Here is a 17,078-nt window from a genome sequence, read left to right as displayed (position 1 = left end):
GAAGGAGAGAGGTGCATAGGTAGTCTGCTTCAGCGACGAGTGAGCTCTTCTCAGACGCGTCCGTCGCGAACACCCCGTTCTTGACGTCACGTGAACAGCGCCCAATTTATTCGCATCGCCTGTATTGCCCGCAAGGATATGTCCCTGAGCTGTGCTCTTATTTGGGACTGGTTGGAAAGATAGGGATAAACCATGGATTTACGACTTGCACTGTTGAACTTGGTTGTGCTCAACTCTCTCAACTGATGCAATCTCATGAATACACGAAAGATTGATCCTACAACTTGCTGTTATGCGTTGTTTGTCTTGACAGCCCATGACATAAAATTAGGATGATTTCCCTCTGTCGAACAGTACGCCTGGAATGACCGGGAGCATGCGGACAGAAATAACAGATACCCAGATGACTCGATGTTGCCTTTTGTAACAATCAACGTATGCGATCACCCTTCACAGACTACTAAATCCTTTGAGCGCCACGGTCCAAAAGAAGCTGACTGATCTCCTCTTGTTCGGCAGCCTGAAGAGCACTTCCATAATATCCACCTTGTACGTTGGCATTAGCACCTCTATCTAACAGCAATTTCACGATCTCCTTATGGGAAGAGGAAGCCGCCTGGAGAGCACTTCCATAGTGTCCACCTGGTAAGTTGATGTCGGCGCCGCCGTCCAGCAAAAGCTGCACGATCTTCTTGTCCCCGATATAACATACAGCTTCGAGAGCACTTCCAAAGTGTCCAACTTGTGCATTGACATCGGCACCTCTGTCCAACAACTGTTTCACTAAGGCCTGTGACACAGAAGGGAAGCCATCAGGAGGGCAGTGCCGTATTCACCACCTCGTGCATTGACATCAGCGCCTTCCCCCAGTAACAGCTTCACAACCTTCTTATGACCCTCTTCAGTGGCGATTCCAAGCGCGGTGTTATATCGCGCGCCACCCCGCAAATTGATGTCAGACCCTGCCTCCAATAGAATCCGCACTGTCTCCGTGTGACCTTCAGCAGAAGCAGCTTGGAGAGCACTGCAAAACTTGTGACCCTGCGCATTGATATCGGCGCCTGTCTCCAATAATAACCGGATAATCCTCTGGTGGCCTAGAAGAGAAGCGATGCGAATTGCATAGTCAAACCTGCCACCGTGCGCGTTGATATCAACGCCTTTTTCCAACAGGGGTTCCACTGTCCGCGGGAGGCCCATTAGCGATGCGTAATACAATGGATTTGCCATAGGTCTAGATTCCCGTGGATTTTCCAGAAAAGGCCAGTCGGGGTCGAAAAGAAGACCCCAGGCTCTGTAGGTGTCTGCCGATGAAGGAAAAGATCCAAATGCTTTTTTGTACATCCTCCTCGGTTTCGACGGGCTTCACGTGTTCCATCCAATTTGTTGCAGAGTACTGCGCGAACGGAAATTTTTGTCTGATTTGCGAGACTGGCATTTGATCATCCAGATAGGACAGGTACTCCATACAGATCATTGACATCCTGCCGTGTGATTTGGCCATGTCAAACCGGCCCTGCCATTCACGCTTCCTTTCCGGATGGAGCAGAAATTCTCTAGCCATCTGGTGAATAAATGACAGCTCTGATTCATGAACACTGATGAAAACGCCACAGAGACTCTTGACGGTGTTTCTTAAAGTTCTCTCTAGGGCACATATTGGACTCCAGCTCGGCATGGGAATCAAGTCTCCCCCTTTTCGACGCTAGCGTCAGAGCAATGTTCGCTTCATCAACTGTCAATGGGCGTGCAGCAGCCAGAACCATCTGGAGAAGAGTTTCCGTATGATGTTCATTCTTGCTTCTTTTCAAAATTCTTTCGTATGCCTCTGAGACCTCGGAAGGCAGGTCCGAAAGAAGTGCTTCCACGTCTGACCGTCTGCTGTAGTCACTTGGGCTATGCTCGATGATGTCGAAGGTGAGATGCAGCCACAGATACGTACGGTGCTCCATGCTCTTGAGCTGCTCAGAAATCTTTCGACGGTCATCTTCCCCGAAATCTCTGGCAGTCTCGTTCACTCTGGCGTCGATCACTAGATTGATCTCATTGCTGATCTGAGCAGCCTTATCATCGCCATCAAATCGAACATAAGCCATTGTTTGAGAAAATCTATCGAATGACGCTACCTAGTCATCGTACGGACGGCTGGTGATTAGGAATTTGAGCCTTGGCCGTAGACTGGACGTCCGCGAGTGCTGCTGGTAAAAATCCCTGAGTTTGCTGAGGAGCTGCTGCCTACCATCGGGATGGCATTCATCCAGCGCATCGAGAACACAGACAATTTCACCCGCATCCGGAGATTTGACACAGTTCATGAGTATTCGCCACAGCTCAGGGAAATTTTTTTTTGTTAGATTTCCTCCATGATTCTTGTGACTGGGCGGCGCATGCTGAATCAAGCCACTGGTAGGAGCGCTTGTGAAAAGTTGATGGAGTATCGCACACAGAGCATTGGTGGCATACATGCGGTCTTCATCTCCGTCCTTGAAAAAGAAGTAGCAGACAGTCGCCGTTGTCATGTTCGTGGTTAGTCGTCCTTCGTCGATCAGCGTCCGCGACAAGACAGATTTTCCGCAGCCAGGGCCGGCAGAAACCCAAAGGAGGCCAGAGTCGCTACTCCTCCATTCGAGAAATCTGTCGCCCTTGAGAAACCACTTGCATGTCCCTGTCACCCTTTGCGGGTTAAAGTCTTTGTAGGTTTCATAGTCAGAAGACAGATCTTCCAAAAGCTCTCTCTGCTTTTGGTCATCGCTGAGCTGCAGGGCTTGTCTCCTGCTTTCTTCCAAGATTATGCGAATCTCATCGAGGATGATCTGCGACTCCTGCATTTTTCGCAATTCCATGTCCCTGCTCTTCCGAACCTCCTCTGCTTCGAGCGGAGAAATGTATCCACTGTATCTCACACTCAGGCTCTCGACTTTTGTCACATTCCCTCCCAATCGCTTGCACCGGCAACATTCTACCAAGCCCTTGAGAGCTGGGCCCTTGAAAGATGACAAATCACTCGGGCCTGGTACTCGAGTATGTGCGAATAGAGCTTTGAAAGTGGTTCTAAAAACTCCTGATACCCTTCACGACGTGAGGGCTGCAATGCGTCTTTTCCACAATCTGCCAGTACACCTGGACATGACAAAGGGAATCCAAGCCCTTCAGCATGAACTCATTTGTGGCCGCACCGCTACTAATGAGCTGTATATGGTCAGCATTCGACACAGCACGGGTCACCCTGTTATGCTGGGATTAACCTACCGGGAGAACCAGCGAAACGCCAGACCATGGCTGACAGCAGCCGAGACTATAGAATCGGACCAGATAAGAAATTTGACCAGCCTTTCTGCTTGTTCTCGAACTTTGACATCCTTTCCCAGAAGAGAGACTCGCCATTGCTTCTTGTCGCGATCATCCAGGAGGCGTGTCACTAACGACTCGACTGATTTTGGCGATAAGGGTTTCGGGCCGTCTTGTAATGACGCTAAATGCTTCGCGAAGTCGCCTGCCAGGTCGGACTCCCAAGCCAGCAAGATATCAAATGCCCGAGCCCAAAGATCGAATTCATCTTGGGCCGAGGAATGGTAATTTCTGTAGTGCTTGCTTTAGGACCAGGGTTTGTTGACAAGGAAGAGGACGAAGCAGACACAGTCTCGCCTGGAGACCCTTAGCCGCGCTTCCTGTGGTAGCATTCTGAGCATTGCCAGAAAGGGATGCCTTCGAGCTCGATGCCGCTGCAGGAGCAGTAACACTGTCTCTGGAGACTGCCGTTTTTCGAGTCTTCCTGCGCAATCTGAATTTGGAGAAGAAAGGCATATTTTCACGCAAGCTGGTCGCAATAACCCTAGACCCTGAGTCTTAGGCTAGTTATCCTAGAATTGAATATGTTGGTAAGATACATAGACAAGAGAATATCAATGCACTGTGACAGGGAAAGCTCTCTCTCTAGTAGAGCATGGAGGCCAACTGTACAATTAGCCCCCCCCCAGGTAATAGATCAGTTATTGGGTCTCAGCCGCAGCAACAAGGATCTGGCAGTCCATCTTACTACTCTAAGCATTATATCAATTAAGCGACCGTAAATACGCGGAGTATGGTAAGTAGCTCTGCAACTGAGTGGGTGGAACGGCCCGTTCCACAAGATATGTACTTACCAGGAGTCAAAACCAACGATTGGCCGAAATTGAGGGTCTTCAATCATAGTTTAAGTGAGTATGGGTAATGAAACTCCGTCCCAAATTGTTCCTATCGAAGATCGTCTGGAGACTCCAACTTGAGACCTTTTGGAATAAGAGATGCTCGAGTGTTTTCTCGCGGTTGCTGTCAACTTGTCTGGCATTATCATCAACTCTAAACATTCATGCCACAGCGGTTTGCTTAAGGCTCTTTAGCTGATGCACATGGTCATGACCATGGTGGGCATGCCCTAAATGCTCGCTAATGCGATGCTTGGGACGGTCTTCGTCCACGTCCATGCCATCTTCATCCACAACCTCAAACGGTGGCCAGGACTCCCATCCATCTTCCCACATCTTCGCCAGCTTTTCATTCTTGTCCTCGTGGGTCAGCTCTGTGTTTCTCATCACAGCTTCCCAGTCACGCATTTCCTCCTCGTTCAAGAGGCAATCATCCAAACAATCAGTCACCTTCTGCGTATCGATTCCTTCCCCAATGAACACAATTTCTTGCCTCCTGTCTCCCCAGGGTTCCCGGAAATCTCGCTCAATAGAGGCAACGATATCCCGGTCTTCTGGCCACATGTCTCGGGGAACCTCGGCGAACCATGGTCCTCCGCAACCGACCGTGAGGATGCCACCGGCTTGACTCCATTCTCCAAACTGCCAGGGCCGGGTCGCAAGCCAGAAGAAACCTTTTGATCTGAGGACTCGTCCAAATGCTGGATGGGCCCTTTTATTTGCCAAGATGACAGCGGGTTCGGGTTGTTCAAAGTCCTCAATGTCGTCAGACTCCTCTTCCTCCTCATCCTGTTCCATGCGATCTTTGCTGTCTTCTTCCTCCTCGTCACCGTCTTCCTCATGCTCTGCATTCTGTAGGAGAATGAATTTGTCATGGAGTAGCGCAAACAGGCGACGAGGATGGAATGGACGACGAGCCGTATATACAAAGTTGTTGATGCCGTACCTATTTTGTTCAGCAACTTGCTGTCTTAGACCTGCATGAGAAACTTACTCCAATGTTTCTGGCTTCGGTGCCACGCGTTTCCCGACGCCCGTGTCCCGAACAATCATCTCGTGCAGACTTCTCAGCCATCCAGCACCCGAGGCGGCCTTGAGAAAGTCGAACTTTCCGGTGTTGACGATCTCTTTGACGTCGACTTTGGCATAGCTGGTCTCGAGAACTTTTGCCTCGGGGTTGAGCTGTCGAATCAGCTCCCTGATTCGTGCTCGCGTCTTCTCATCGACTGTTTCAATCTTGTTGATGATCAATACATCGGCAAACTCGAGCTGATCAACCATCAAGTCCGAGATTGTCCGCTCGTCATCAGGTGTGACCTCGTTACCGTACCGGTCCGAAAGAAATTCAGCTGTATCAAAGTTTCCAAAGAGGTTGAAGGCGTCAACAACTGTGACGGTCGTATCCAGCTGGGCAAGTTTGTGCAATCCGCCCAGTTCCGCCCTAGCAATGAATCAGTACCACAGGTGTATATGATTCGTAAAGGTATCAGGCCTTACACCTCTGCAAGTATCTTCTTGTCTGTTTCATCCATATTCTCCTCCCCAAGCTCCATCATGGCTGCGCTGAACTCGGAGGTAAACGTCTCCGCGACTTGCATCGGTTCGCTGATTCCGGTGCTTTCGATGACGACATAGTCGACTTCATTGGAACGTGCCAGCCGAGCAAGCTCCGACAACAAGTCTCCGCGAAGCGTGCAGCAGATGCAGCCGTTCTGCAGCTGGATGAGTTTTTCTTTTGTCTGTGATACCTTGTGGTTGGCAATCAGAGCTGCGTCGATGTTGAGTCTGGAATCATCGGTGAGTTTGATGCCCGCAGAAGTTCAGAGGATAGATCTCACTGACGAGCTCATGTCATTGACGATGACGGCAATCTTCAGCCCGTGATCGGGGGATTTGAGGATGTGCTCCAGTAGGGTTGTCTTGCCGCTTCCCTGGTCTGCCTTCAGCTTCTCTGATCAGGGAAAAGATAATCAAATGCATCCCAAACATACCAGGAAGCCCGACAAGAGCGTTACAGGCAGCCGCCTCACTCCTGTTTGGCCGTCTTTCTCCTGGCCATACTTGCTCTGGGCTTGGGATTGTTCCATGATTGCTACCACTTCCGATATCCGGACCCTCGAATTTCTGGATCAATATCCTCTGATAAAGTACTCTCCATTGTGCGCGATGCTTGCCCTAAATACTACGGCTCCTTCGAGCTACAATGGGGGAAAGCGAGCCACCAAGGTACCGAGTCCGTTGATGAGAGAAACTGAGCCTGATGGTATTGAAATTGGTGCCATTTTCTCTTTTTTTGCTGACAATACGACAAATATGATTTGTCGATGGTTAATCCCTCTCTCCACGGGCAATGAGATTTCACCATCACGTCTGTGGATAGTTCGTCTTCAAGGTACCTTTTGCCTTCGCCAGTTAGTCTGGTTAGGGCTAGTCGTTATCGATATCGCCCCCAAGGTACCTGATCTTTCAGAACAGAAAAGTAATGCCATGGAAAAGGCCAGGAATCTTGTTTCGTTCATCCGAACTGCCCCCTGTTAAGATGGAGATTAGTCTTGACGGTTTCAGCGCAGATAACATTACTTGCACGCAGGGGAGGATCAGGATCGTCCATAACCCAATCAAATACACATTCAATAATATATACAAAGAAAAGAAGTAGCTCCAATATTTATTGAAGGTAACAAGGTGGCACACAGAACGCTCCGGGTGTGGTATCTATGTACGTCGAGAGCCCCTTTGCGGACGAATGTACAAAAAGACAAGACAATAACATGAAGCGAAAGACAAACAACCCCATCCTAAAACAAAGCTTTGCAAGGGACAATCCACAACCGTGACCGGCAACGAGCAAAATTTACTCGTTGTAGTTGAAGATGGCCTTGAGGTGGAGAGGGCCCGGAGGCTTGTTGCCACCAATGCCGCCAATGGCGTGGTCCTTGGCCTCGTAGGCGTTCTTGACGACGGCAATGTTCGAGGTGATGATGGAGCAGTCCTTGTCCTCGGAGTCGCAGATCTTCAGACCACGGACTTCCGAAATCTTGTTGTTCTGGGGCACAATGGCCGAAACGTCGTAGCCGCTCCAGCCCTTGTTGCGGTCGCTGCCGAAGTCGAATTCACCCCAGAGGGCATTCACGTTGCCCCACTGGTCACGAGGCACGGCACCCGGAGCACCAGCGAAGCCACCCTGAGTGTCCTTGTCCAGCGCAACGTACTCAACGGTGCCGGGTTCCAAGGTGAAATTCAGCGGCGGGGGGTTCTGGAAGAAGCCATTGAGCTCGCGGGTCGGGCCGCACTTGTTCCAGACGACAACCTCGAACGGCTCGTCCAGTAGCGAGCCGTCCATCTCGATCGTGTAGTCGAACTTGTCCTTGTCCTCCGGCTTGACCAGGATGATGTTGGAGCCGTACGGTTTACCAACGTTGCCGCAGTAGTGAATGTAGTCTCCGGTGGGAGCGGTCCGGCCACCGAAGGCGGTGGAGTAGACGTTGGCGGCGGAGCTGCCCGAGGTGGCCTTGGGCTTCGAAGCGGAGCTGGTCGACGAGCCGGTCTCGACGGGGATCCGGTGATCCGCCTGGTCCACATTCACCACCTTGTTTCCGTCCCAGTTGTTCTTCCAGGTGACGACCTCGCCATTGATGGTCGCCGTGACGGTGTCGCCGACGGCGCGCTCCTTGTGGTGGTGCTGATGGCCATGGCCATGGGCGGCGACGCCGGCCGCCAGGGCGGACAAGAGAACGGCAGACTTCTTGATCTGCATTTTGAGCTGGAACTTTTCTTTGACTCGAAAGGACTGAAGGAGCTGTGCGGGATTCAAAGAGAGCGACGAAGGGAAAAGGAAAAAAAGCCCCGGATGACTGAAAGGAGCGAAAGGGGGTCGGAGTCGAGCTGAAGACTGAAAGAGTCTGCGGCAAAGGCGATATTTGAGGGGGCGACGCGGGCTTAAAGGGGAGAAATAAGATTCTGGCCAGGCCCTGATTTGATTTTAGGGTCTTGGGGTTTTGGTTTCGTTTAGGCACCTGTACTTTAGGGGATGGCGACACTTTTTTTTGCTCATTTCCAGACCGCCGCCCGTCATGGCTTGTCCAATGCCACCGTGGTCCACTTAGAAACGGCGAGGCAAATCTTGCGACGTGAGTGGCTGCAGGTTGATCTCAAAAGCGTCTAGACATTTTCCTTGTCGGGGGACCATGTTGTCGCCAAGGGCCAATCAGGAGAATCGAGCCCTGGCACGGTCAGGGGACCTGCCCAGTACGACAGCGGTTCCTGACTAGAAGCACCCCGTGCCACTGGGCTCTTGCATGGCGCGCTGTGATTGGCTCTTGGCGGTTTCCAGCTCAGCACTTGCGTTTCTGGAAAGTGGTTCGTTCCGGTCGAGCGTTCGTTTCGTTAATATCACATTGTTCAGCCCAATTCTCGGATTTTCTTTGCATTGTTCTATACGATGTGGTTTGAGGTCCGGTTGTAGGGCAGACTCGGTCAGGGGCAGAGTCCGGAGTACGATTTCCTATTGCGATATGCCATGCGATGCTGATCAAGGGGTCCGGATCCTGGAGCAGGCCGGGGCAGTTGGTCAGTGCAGCCAAGCGATCGGACCTGTTACGGATAAAACGTATGGCCCAGTACGGAGTCCTGGGAATGCGAAATCTGATTGGTGAAAACCATCCAGTAAATAGCCCACTCGCCCGATTCAGTAATTATGGCGTTATGCACTCGTAAGCACCGTACGGAGTGACGGAGCCAGTCTCGTAACTTGCAGCCTGGCCAGGATCCCTTGAGCCGCAGAGCGGATGAAATCATGCGAACGTCACGAAAGGAAGAATCAGGCTGCACATTCGACAAGTGTGGGAGTCGGTCTGGCTCATTACATTTGCAGTAATGATCGGCCACTGATCTACCACGATAGTATGGAGGACAGAGGAGGCCGATCCCAGGTGTCCACTGATTGACGTGGCTAGGGGCGTTGGGCATGACATGATGGAGCCAGTGATTAACACCGATCTGGGGGTCATCAATTACGAGTAGTAAGATGACCAGGTTTGCGACTGCAATGCAGCGGTTCAGTATAACTATACGTAATAATATAAGATTAATAACATAAGAGTGGTAGAGGTCAGAGGCATCAGAATGCGCTTCTTTTCACTGGACTGATCACACTCGTATGTAGTGCAAGGACTCCGTCCTCCGTACAAAGGAACGAATAGCATCCGCAATTCCGCGAGGGATCCTTTGTAAACCATTTCAATCCGTTGCCGGTGTGGTCTAATGTACTCCGGACCTAAAACCCAGAGAGACCGCGGCGGAGTTCCCTGAGGGTTGGAGTCAGAACTGCGGGCCAACCCGATATTACTCGAGCAAGCTCGCTTCATCCTCCACTATACAACCATACAGGATGAAATTGATCGGCATGTTGGTTAGTAACTTCCTCTGGGTCTGCGATTCAAAAGATTCGTCCCATTACGCTTCCGACCATCCTTGCCCCTTGCCACGTCTGCAACCCGACGGATGACGACTCCGGGCTTTGCATACGCCATACAATGCCCATCTGCCGTGTGGAGGCCACGAGTCCCCGTCAACGGCGTCACCGCCGGTCTGGGAATCATTTTCATCATGGTGCCTCACCTGTCGCGGTTGGTATCATATGCATGTCATCAGCACACGAAAGGTCCGCTGTGCACCCGTTGTGGCTCGATAATTGAGATTCGGAGATTTGCCTTCGTCTGGTATACTAGATTGGCTTGGAGATCAGGCACAGATCTCGTACGCTTCATTTGTAAGCTGGTAGGTTATTATAACTAGAGTATGTACACGGGAATGCTCATCAAAACCACAAGTGATTCCTCTTTGACTGAAAGCGAGCATTGGGTGCAAAATAGCCTAGCTGGGTAGGTAGTAGTAGTAGTAGTAGTAACCGTACGTGGCTGGGTGTGAGGCTGGCATGCCCTTGTATTATCATAAAGCCGCCCTATGAATGAACCATGCAATCTCGGCCATATGTTCTCAAGGTCAATCTAAATCACGCGTTCGTTGTTTCCACTTTCTAAACCTTCAGCCCTAAGCCCTAAACTATTCTTGAAATGAATAATACGCGTAAGCTAAAACCAATAAAGTAAGAAAAAATGGAGGTCTCCACCTGCCAAAGCCCTGATCTCCAGGCCCTGGTCAATCATGTCCAGACCCGGTCTCCGCCGTCGAAGCCGTGAATCGCAGACCGTCGTCTCGATATGCGACATGCGCGCGGTATAAGATAGCCATCGACTCCGCAACCGCAACATGGCACGTTCGTCTATCGTGCAAGAGTACACCGCTCCGCCGCGAACGGCCACCTTTACCGTTGATCAAAAAACTTCCCGCGAACGCCGCAACAATGGCATTGCCAGACCCAAGGGCTATCGCGTGTCGTGGCACGCAAACCCGGCCGTGGAGGGCCACCACTTTGGCCAGTCGCACCCCATGAAACCCTGGCGTCTTACCCTGACGAAGCAGCTCGTTATGGCATACGGCATGCACCATGCCATGGACCTGTATCTTTCCCGTCCCGCGACCTTCGAGGAGATGGCCGAGTTCCACAAGGAGGATTACCTCGAGTTTCTGCGACAAGTGATCCCCGCCGATATGGAGGCTGCTGAGCAGTCTGAGAGAATCGCCGGATACAATATCGGTGATGATTGTCCGATTTTCGATGGCCTGTACAACTATTGTTCCCTTTACGCCGGCGGCACGGTCGACGCCGCTCGAAAACTGGTTAATGGGCAGTCAGAGATCGCGATAAACTGGTCAGGTGGTCTACACCATGCGAAAAAGGCCGAAGCTAGCGGATTCTGCTACGTCAACGACATCGTTCTGGGCATCTTGCAGCTTCTGCGCCATCACGCCCGAGTCATGTACATTGATATCGACGTGCATCATGGGGACGGTGTTGAGCAGGCCTTTTGGTCGACCGATCGTGTGCTGACTGTATCCTTTCACAAATACGATAAGGACAACTTTTTCCCAGGGACCGGCGCACTCGACAGTACCGGGCCGACCCACCCGCTCAATCCCGGCGCCCATCATGCCATCAACGTCCCTCTCAACGACGGGATCGAAGATGAAGCCTACATTCAACTCTTCAAAGACGTTGTTGGTTCTTGTGTAGAGACCTACAAGCCGGGAGCGATTGTCCTGCAGTGCGGGGCCGATAGTTTGGGCTGCGACCGACTGGGATGCTTCAACTTGAATATCACCGGCCACGGTGCGTGTGTCGAGTACACAAAGACATTTGGCATTCCTCTTCTTGTGCTCGGTGGCGGGGGTTACACGCCGCGCAATGTCTCCCGTGCCTGGGCGCACGAAACATCCATTCTGATCGATGCCGTCGATCAGATCGATCCAATGATTCCGGATACCGTTACTTTCCGGAACCATTTTGGGCCCGACTACAGTCTGTTCCCACCGCTTTCTGAAATGAGAAAGATCGAAAATAAGAATTCTAAGGCGTATCTCCAACACGTGGTTAATACGATCCGTGAGGAGTTGCGGTATATGAAGGGGGCGCCCAGTGTGCAAATGCAGTTCATCCCGCCGGATATTTTGGGCCTGAGAGAGGATGTCGAGAAGGAGCTGGAGGAGGCAAAGGAGGAGATGGAGGAGGAGCGCGAAGACCGGGATGGCGCGGGCATGAGCACGACTGCACGGAGCAGTCGGCGACGGGACTTGGAGAGGGGTTTGGGGACGAGAGGGGAGTTATACGCGTGAGGTTTGCTCTCTCGGTCGAGGCACTGCGGTCTGGCGTCTGGGTTTGATGGGCTGAAGGAACTGGCGTTACTGGGAATTCGGGTAGAATTATCTGGCTGCATGTTTCGACATCCTGTACATAGTCATCAATCGGTCCGTCCTGTATCTACTCCGCCGTCAGGGCGTTGATATCGAGTCACGTGGTATGGACATACATAGATTATCTGACAGCCAGGGCAATGCCATTCATAAGTCGTACTTTTTGTTCGCCCAACCATACGGATCTGGCGCCATCATGACGTCGGAAGTGTCGAAACCATCCGACTTTGTTCCCGCGCTGATCGTCGTGGACATGCAGGAGGATTTCTGCCCGCCGGTGTGTACCGCGGCTGTGATCCTATTCAGTGGAATACTGTAGGAATAACACTCGTTTTTTTCATCTAGAACGGCTCACTCGCCGTCGACGGTGGTCGCGATATCGCCCCGCTGATCAACTCCCTCCTCGCGCTGCCCGGGTTCGTCCTTCGAGTCGCCTCGCAGGACTACCACCCCGAGAACCACATTTCCTTCGCGACCAACCACCCCGCGCCGAACAACATCCCCTTCGAGTCCCATATCGAGATGTACAACCCCGCACCTGGCAAGCAGCATGAAACAAAACTCCAACGGCTATGGCCGCCGCACTGCATCGCCGGCACGGCGGGGGCCGAGGTCATCCCGGAGATCGACACGTCGCGGATCAACGTCTACGCACGCAAGGGGATGGACCCCCGCGTGGAAATGTACTCGGTGTTCAGTGACGCGTTTGGGAATCTCGATCCAGAGCTGGCGGCCAAGTCGGTGAATGTGGATGTGCGGAAACCGTTGCGGGAAAGCGGCGTGACAGATGTGTTTGTCGTGGGCATCGCGGGGGATTACTGCGTCAAGTACACGGCCATTGATGCTGCTCGCGCGGGGTTCCGGAGCTGGGTGATTGCGGATGCGACGAAGTGCGTTGATCCCGGCGCGGGGTGGGAGCAGGCTCTACGAGAGTTTGAAGAAGCTGGGGTGAAGGTGGTTACGAGTGATGGGCCAGAGGTTGCTTGGTTGAGGGCGTAGCATCAAAAATCTCACCTAATGATGAATATGTTGGTTTTTTGTAGCTATTTCCGGAGAACAAGAAAAGAAACTCGCATTCCAGAAAATCTGCTGGAGTTTTACCCCTGCACGTTATTGTGCGGGCTTTTCTCCGATAGGCCAGAGCTTGCAATCTCTTTTGAGGAGAGCTTTGACTAGGGGAACGCCCTCTGTCATGCTCAAGAGACGCCTTTCCTCATCCGACGAGATGAAGCAATGTCATGGTTGGCAGAGCTCAGCTGTTTACTAGTGAAAGTTACGGATGAGCGGTGAATTTCCACTCGGCCCCCTTCATCATTGTACTGTGACGGAAATATCGAGAATGGATCGCCACAAACACTGCCCCAGTCTGAACATTCTATCTTAGTATTTAACTCCTACAACCATGTTTTGAAGTGGTTCGAGAGCTTTTGCTTTCCCCGGATTGCGGTGGAACGCTCGCAGTCGGCCGGTGATCTATCATCATGCCGCATACGGAATCGGGAACTTACGTTGCCGAGCACAGAGAAGCCCCAACGCCTCAGATGTCATTCACCCTTGTCGATGAGGAAGTGACCAAACCCCATCAACGCGTCAACGGGGCGAATGGCCATGTCTCACTATCGCATCCTCGAGAGCAACATGATCAGCCTCTGCCATACTGGCTGGTGAATGTGCCCCGTGAACAATGGCCGGAGACATGCCCCGAGTGGCTACGAGATACTTCGGAGAAGAACAAAGGCATTTTGGCAACACCCGACGAGGAGTTTGAAAGACTGAGCTGGGAAGAGGTGAAAGAGATAGTCCGTATGTTCTCCGCATCCTTCGTGTGTCGTGGCTGACGGTCGGATGCTAAATGACCCAATAGGATCCAACCGGATCGAACTATTTCGGCGCGTGCCCTCCGAATTGCGACGGTATCTCGAGTACATGCACCATATTAAGCAACAGTATGGCTCGGTGATGGGATTTGTGCTGGAGAAACGATTACGCTGGGGTGATCGGAACACGGAGAATGTGATTCCGCGCGGTCGGCCGTTTGAATATGACGGTAGGTGCAAAGGCACAGAAGATGTTTCTGTTCTTAGAGCGGCTAACCCGATATAGACGATGTGAAGATCCTATACAACGACTGGCCATACGGTCTGGAACCGGGCATCGTTCACCTAGTCGTTTGGACCAAATTCGGTCTGGATGAAGACCCGGACACCGGAGACCTCACCGATCCGATGCGCAGACAGATTGATGAATACGTCGATCGAACCTTTCGGAGCCGGGTTCCTGCCGACCAGGTATGTGCAGTAGGAGTGATTCATGGACGAGCGCAACAATGCTAGTGCAGCTCTGACCGCCTCCGCAGGTCATCTGGTTCAAGAACTGGCGATCGCTCAAGTCGATCCATGCCATCGAGCACTTCCATGTGATGCTGTACCGGCCGGACCCGGAGTTCGTTCGAGAAGTCACCGAAGGGGACGTTCCGCTGGTTGAGAGAGTCCGACGAGGCGAGTCATTTTAGAGATTAGACCTGTAGACCTGTAGATTTCTTTGTTCGAGTTCCTGTAGAGTAGGAAAATTAAATCGTTGTTTTTTTGGGGTTGGACCTGTAAACGGTCGAGGAACCAAGACGAGTGTGCGTCATAGGCGACCGGACCAACGTCACTAGAAATCACTTTTTCAGCCCACCACGAGACAAGCAGTAAAAAGGAAGGAAACAAAATCAGTTCGAACCCCGTCTGTCGCATGCGGCGGTCAATCCACAAAGCTGCGATGGTCTCGCCTTTCCCACAGCTGCACGAAGAGCCCCTCCGGTGAGATCGCGCTTTTGCCGCAATTTTTCCCCTCCGCGTTCTTGGCCCAAAAGCCCGGTGATCGGTGCCCAGTGTAAAAGCCGCTGACGCTTACGCTGTGAGAAACCGGCTGCCTGCGTTCGTCGTTCGTTCCCTGAAGTCTTCTTTCGACGACTCCTCGCTGTCATATTTCTGTCGAAATATTGCGGTCGTCGTTTGCCCAGTTCAACAGCTATGCCAGTCCCAACAGCCCATGCCCATCGCCGCTCTTCTCTGAGTAAGAATCCCCGGAACCCCGTCACTCAGTGTCTGTAGTCGATCTTGTTATTTCACTGTATGCTGAATAAAAAAAAGAGTGGAAAATGCTATCTGAAAACGTACGATGCGTTGAATGCTCAGTGGCTAACCGCTGGGCGTCAAAACAGGCAACAAATCTTCGGGTGATGAACATTCGGGCCTAGAAGATGAGACCGTTGAGCCGGAACAGGGCAATGGTGAGTTATATCGTCCAGTACCGGCGACGTCGTAGACGCCGACCACAAGCTGTCATCGTGGTGCTGATGCCTCGACTGCAGTCCTGTCCCATATCATCTCGCAGCTCCGTCCTGGCGCGGACCTGAGCCGCGTGACGCTGCCGACGTTTATTTTGGAGCCGCGTTCGATGCTAGAGAGGATCACAAAGTACGTGTTTTGAGAATCGGGGACAAAGCGCGTCGCTCACCAAGCCGGTTTAGTTTCATGGCACATCCCGAGACGTTGCTACCTATGTCCGAGATCGACGATCCTCTGGAGCGATTCGTCGCTGTGATCCGGTTCTATTTGAGTGGGTGGCACATCAAACCGCCGTACGTGCAGACCCAGAGGTTGGAGGAAAAAAAAAAAGGATGACGCTGATGGCCATGTAGGGGCGTGAAGAAACCGTTAAATCCGATCCTTGGTGAGACCTACACCTGCTACTGGGACTATGAAGATGGCACCCGCGGTTACTACATTTCCGAACAAACCTCACATCATCCTCCAAAGTCGAGCTATTTCTTTATCGCACCGGAGCATCACATCCGGATAGACGGGACTCTGAAGCCGCGGAGCAAGTTCTTGGGCAACTCGGCCGCCAGTATCATGGAAGGCATTGCCGTTCTGCGGCTATTGAATCGCGGTAAAGATCCGAAAAAGGGCGAGAGATAGTGCGTAGTACCGACTTGGTTTTGCTCTGATTTCATACTGACGACGATGTGCAGCTTCCTCACGCAGCCCAATATGTATGCGCGGGGGATTTTGTTTGGGAAAATGAAGTATGAACTTGGAGATCACAGCTTCGTGCGGTGCCCGGAGAATAACCTGGTAGCCGATATCGAGTTCAAGACAAAGGGATACTTTTCCGGAACCTACAATGCGATCGGAGGCACGATCAAGAACGAGCAAACCGGAGAGGTATACTATGAGATCTCGGGTCTATGGAACGGTGAAATGTACCTGAAGGAATTTGCGGTAAGACTTGAGCAATTATTCTTGACGATGCTATGCTAAGAACTACAGACCGGAAAACGAGAGCTTCTGTTTGATGCGACAAATGCCAAACACACGCCGCCGCGGACGCGGCCGCTCGAGCAGCAAGGCGAGCGAGAATCCCAAAAACTCTGGTATAGCACCGTGCAGGGTCTTCTCGCGCGGGATCACGATGTTGCCACGGCAGAAAAGACCAAGATCGAAGATCGACAACGGGAAGAGGCTGCCCAACGTGCCGAACAGGGCATTGAGTGGCAGCCACGTCTCTTCCGGCCCGTTCGCGGTGGACCAGGGGGTTCGGAAGAGGGTGAAGAGGGGTTGGATTTCATCATCAATGCGGAGATGTAAGTATCGCTTAGGTTCAATCATGGCCTTGCTCGTTCCGCTGATCTTGGATTCAGCGACCACAAAGATTTCAGCAAAGTCCATGACCAGATCCTTGCCATCACCCCTATTGTCGACGGGCAAGTTGCCTCACGCCGACCTGACGTCCCGCAATCAGCAGGGCGGGGTGCTGATGAAAACGACAACCTCATCGACTTTGACAATGACCACGTTATAACAACACAGCAAACGGCGGCTCCTACTAAACAGCAGGGTGACCTTCTTGGCGACGACGACGCTCATCGGTCCGCGACTGAATCATCGATGATGGCGCCGCTGCAACCGACAAACTCAACGTCTAGTCAACTTTCAGAGCGGCGAAAGAGTACGGATTCAGATGACAGAGATGAATTTGTCGACGCCCAGGAGCAGCAATAGAATTAGCATTTTATCAGAATTCTCCACGACA

At 52.0% G+C, this 17,078-nt stretch overlaps 9 protein-coding genes across 9 annotated transcripts; 5 read left to right on the top strand and 4 right to left on the bottom strand.

Annotated features, from left to right (window-relative positions):
* Positions 1 to 460: 460 nt before the first annotated feature.
* VTN49DRAFT_4828 (uncharacterized protein) lies at positions 461 to 2,096 on the bottom strand (the record flags this gene model as incomplete). The annotated part of the gene is made up of 3 exons (XM_069412817.1): positions 461 to 775; positions 853 to 1,181; positions 1,943 to 2,096. 3 exons carry the CDS (start codon positions 2,094 to 2,096, stop codon positions 461 to 463), a joined length of 798 nt encoding a protein of 265 aa, XP_069266747.1.
* Positions 2,097 to 2,126: 30 nt separating this feature from the next.
* VTN49DRAFT_4827 (uncharacterized protein) lies at positions 2,127 to 6,271 on the bottom strand (the record flags this gene model as incomplete). The annotated part of the gene is made up of 8 exons (XM_069412816.1): positions 2,127 to 3,010; positions 3,069 to 3,181; positions 3,250 to 3,579; positions 4,414 to 5,130; positions 5,179 to 5,625; positions 5,682 to 5,969; positions 6,027 to 6,115; positions 6,176 to 6,271. The coding sequence occupies 8 exons, from the start codon at positions 6,269 to 6,271 to the stop codon at positions 2,127 to 2,129; spliced, it is 2,964 nt and encodes a 987-aa protein (XP_069266746.1).
* A 226-nt stretch (positions 6,272 to 6,497) lies between these two features.
* On the top strand, positions 6,498 to 7,021 carry VTN49DRAFT_4826 (uncharacterized protein; the record flags this gene model as incomplete). Its single annotated transcript, XM_069412815.1, has 2 exons — positions 6,498 to 6,576; positions 6,870 to 7,021. The coding sequence occupies 2 exons, from the start codon at positions 6,498 to 6,500 to the stop codon at positions 7,019 to 7,021; spliced, it is 231 nt and encodes a 76-aa protein (XP_069266745.1).
* Positions 7,022 to 7,038: 17 nt separating this feature from the next.
* Positions 7,039 to 7,941, bottom strand: VTN49DRAFT_4825 (uncharacterized protein; the record flags this gene model as incomplete). The annotated part of the gene is made up of 1 exon (XM_069412814.1): positions 7,039 to 7,941. The coding sequence occupies one exon, from the start codon at positions 7,939 to 7,941 to the stop codon at positions 7,039 to 7,041; it is 903 nt and encodes a 300-aa protein (XP_069266744.1).
* A 2,513-nt stretch (positions 7,942 to 10,454) lies between these two features.
* VTN49DRAFT_4824 (uncharacterized protein) lies at positions 10,455 to 11,918 on the top strand (the record flags this gene model as incomplete). The annotated part of the gene is made up of 1 exon (XM_069412813.1): positions 10,455 to 11,918. One exon carries the CDS (start codon positions 10,455 to 10,457, stop codon positions 11,916 to 11,918), a length of 1,464 nt encoding a protein of 487 aa, XP_069266743.1.
* A 274-nt stretch (positions 11,919 to 12,192) lies between these two features.
* On the top strand, positions 12,193 to 12,995 carry VTN49DRAFT_4823 (uncharacterized protein; the record flags this gene model as incomplete). The annotated part of the gene is made up of 2 exons (XM_069412812.1): positions 12,193 to 12,273; positions 12,342 to 12,995. The coding sequence occupies 2 exons, from the start codon at positions 12,193 to 12,195 to the stop codon at positions 12,993 to 12,995; spliced, it is 735 nt and encodes a 244-aa protein (XP_069266742.1).
* A 482-nt stretch (positions 12,996 to 13,477) lies between these two features.
* On the top strand, positions 13,478 to 14,508 carry VTN49DRAFT_4822 (uncharacterized protein; the record flags this gene model as incomplete). The annotated part of the gene is made up of 4 exons (XM_069412811.1): positions 13,478 to 13,799; positions 13,861 to 14,043; positions 14,100 to 14,284; positions 14,353 to 14,508. The coding sequence occupies 4 exons, from the start codon at positions 13,478 to 13,480 to the stop codon at positions 14,506 to 14,508; spliced, it is 846 nt and encodes a 281-aa protein (XP_069266741.1).
* Positions 14,509 to 14,709: 201 nt separating this feature from the next.
* Positions 14,710 to 14,967, bottom strand: VTN49DRAFT_4821 (uncharacterized protein; the record flags this gene model as incomplete). Its single annotated transcript, XM_069412810.1, has 1 exon — positions 14,710 to 14,967. The coding sequence occupies one exon, from the start codon at positions 14,965 to 14,967 to the stop codon at positions 14,710 to 14,712; it is 258 nt and encodes an 85-aa protein (XP_069266740.1).
* A 46-nt stretch (positions 14,968 to 15,013) lies between these two features.
* Positions 15,014 to 17,047, top strand: VTN49DRAFT_4820 (uncharacterized protein; the record flags this gene model as incomplete). Its single annotated transcript, XM_069412809.1, has 8 exons — positions 15,014 to 15,056; positions 15,205 to 15,273; positions 15,355 to 15,460; positions 15,514 to 15,624; positions 15,685 to 15,963; positions 16,018 to 16,267; positions 16,316 to 16,629; positions 16,687 to 17,047. 8 exons carry the CDS (start codon positions 15,014 to 15,016, stop codon positions 17,045 to 17,047), a joined length of 1,533 nt encoding a protein of 510 aa, XP_069266739.1.
* Positions 17,048 to 17,078: the final 31 nt, after the last annotated feature.

This window comes from Thermomyces lanuginosus (genome assembly GCF_041956635.1).
Source record: "Thermomyces lanuginosus strain ATCC 200065 unplaced genomic scaffold VTN49scaffold_32, whole genome shotgun sequence".
NCBI classification, from domain to species: Eukaryota; Fungi; Ascomycota; class Eurotiomycetes; order Eurotiales; family Trichocomaceae; genus Thermomyces; species Thermomyces lanuginosus.
The sequence above is the reverse complement of the archived record's forward strand: the minus strand, read 5'-3'. Positions and strand labels throughout refer to the sequence as shown.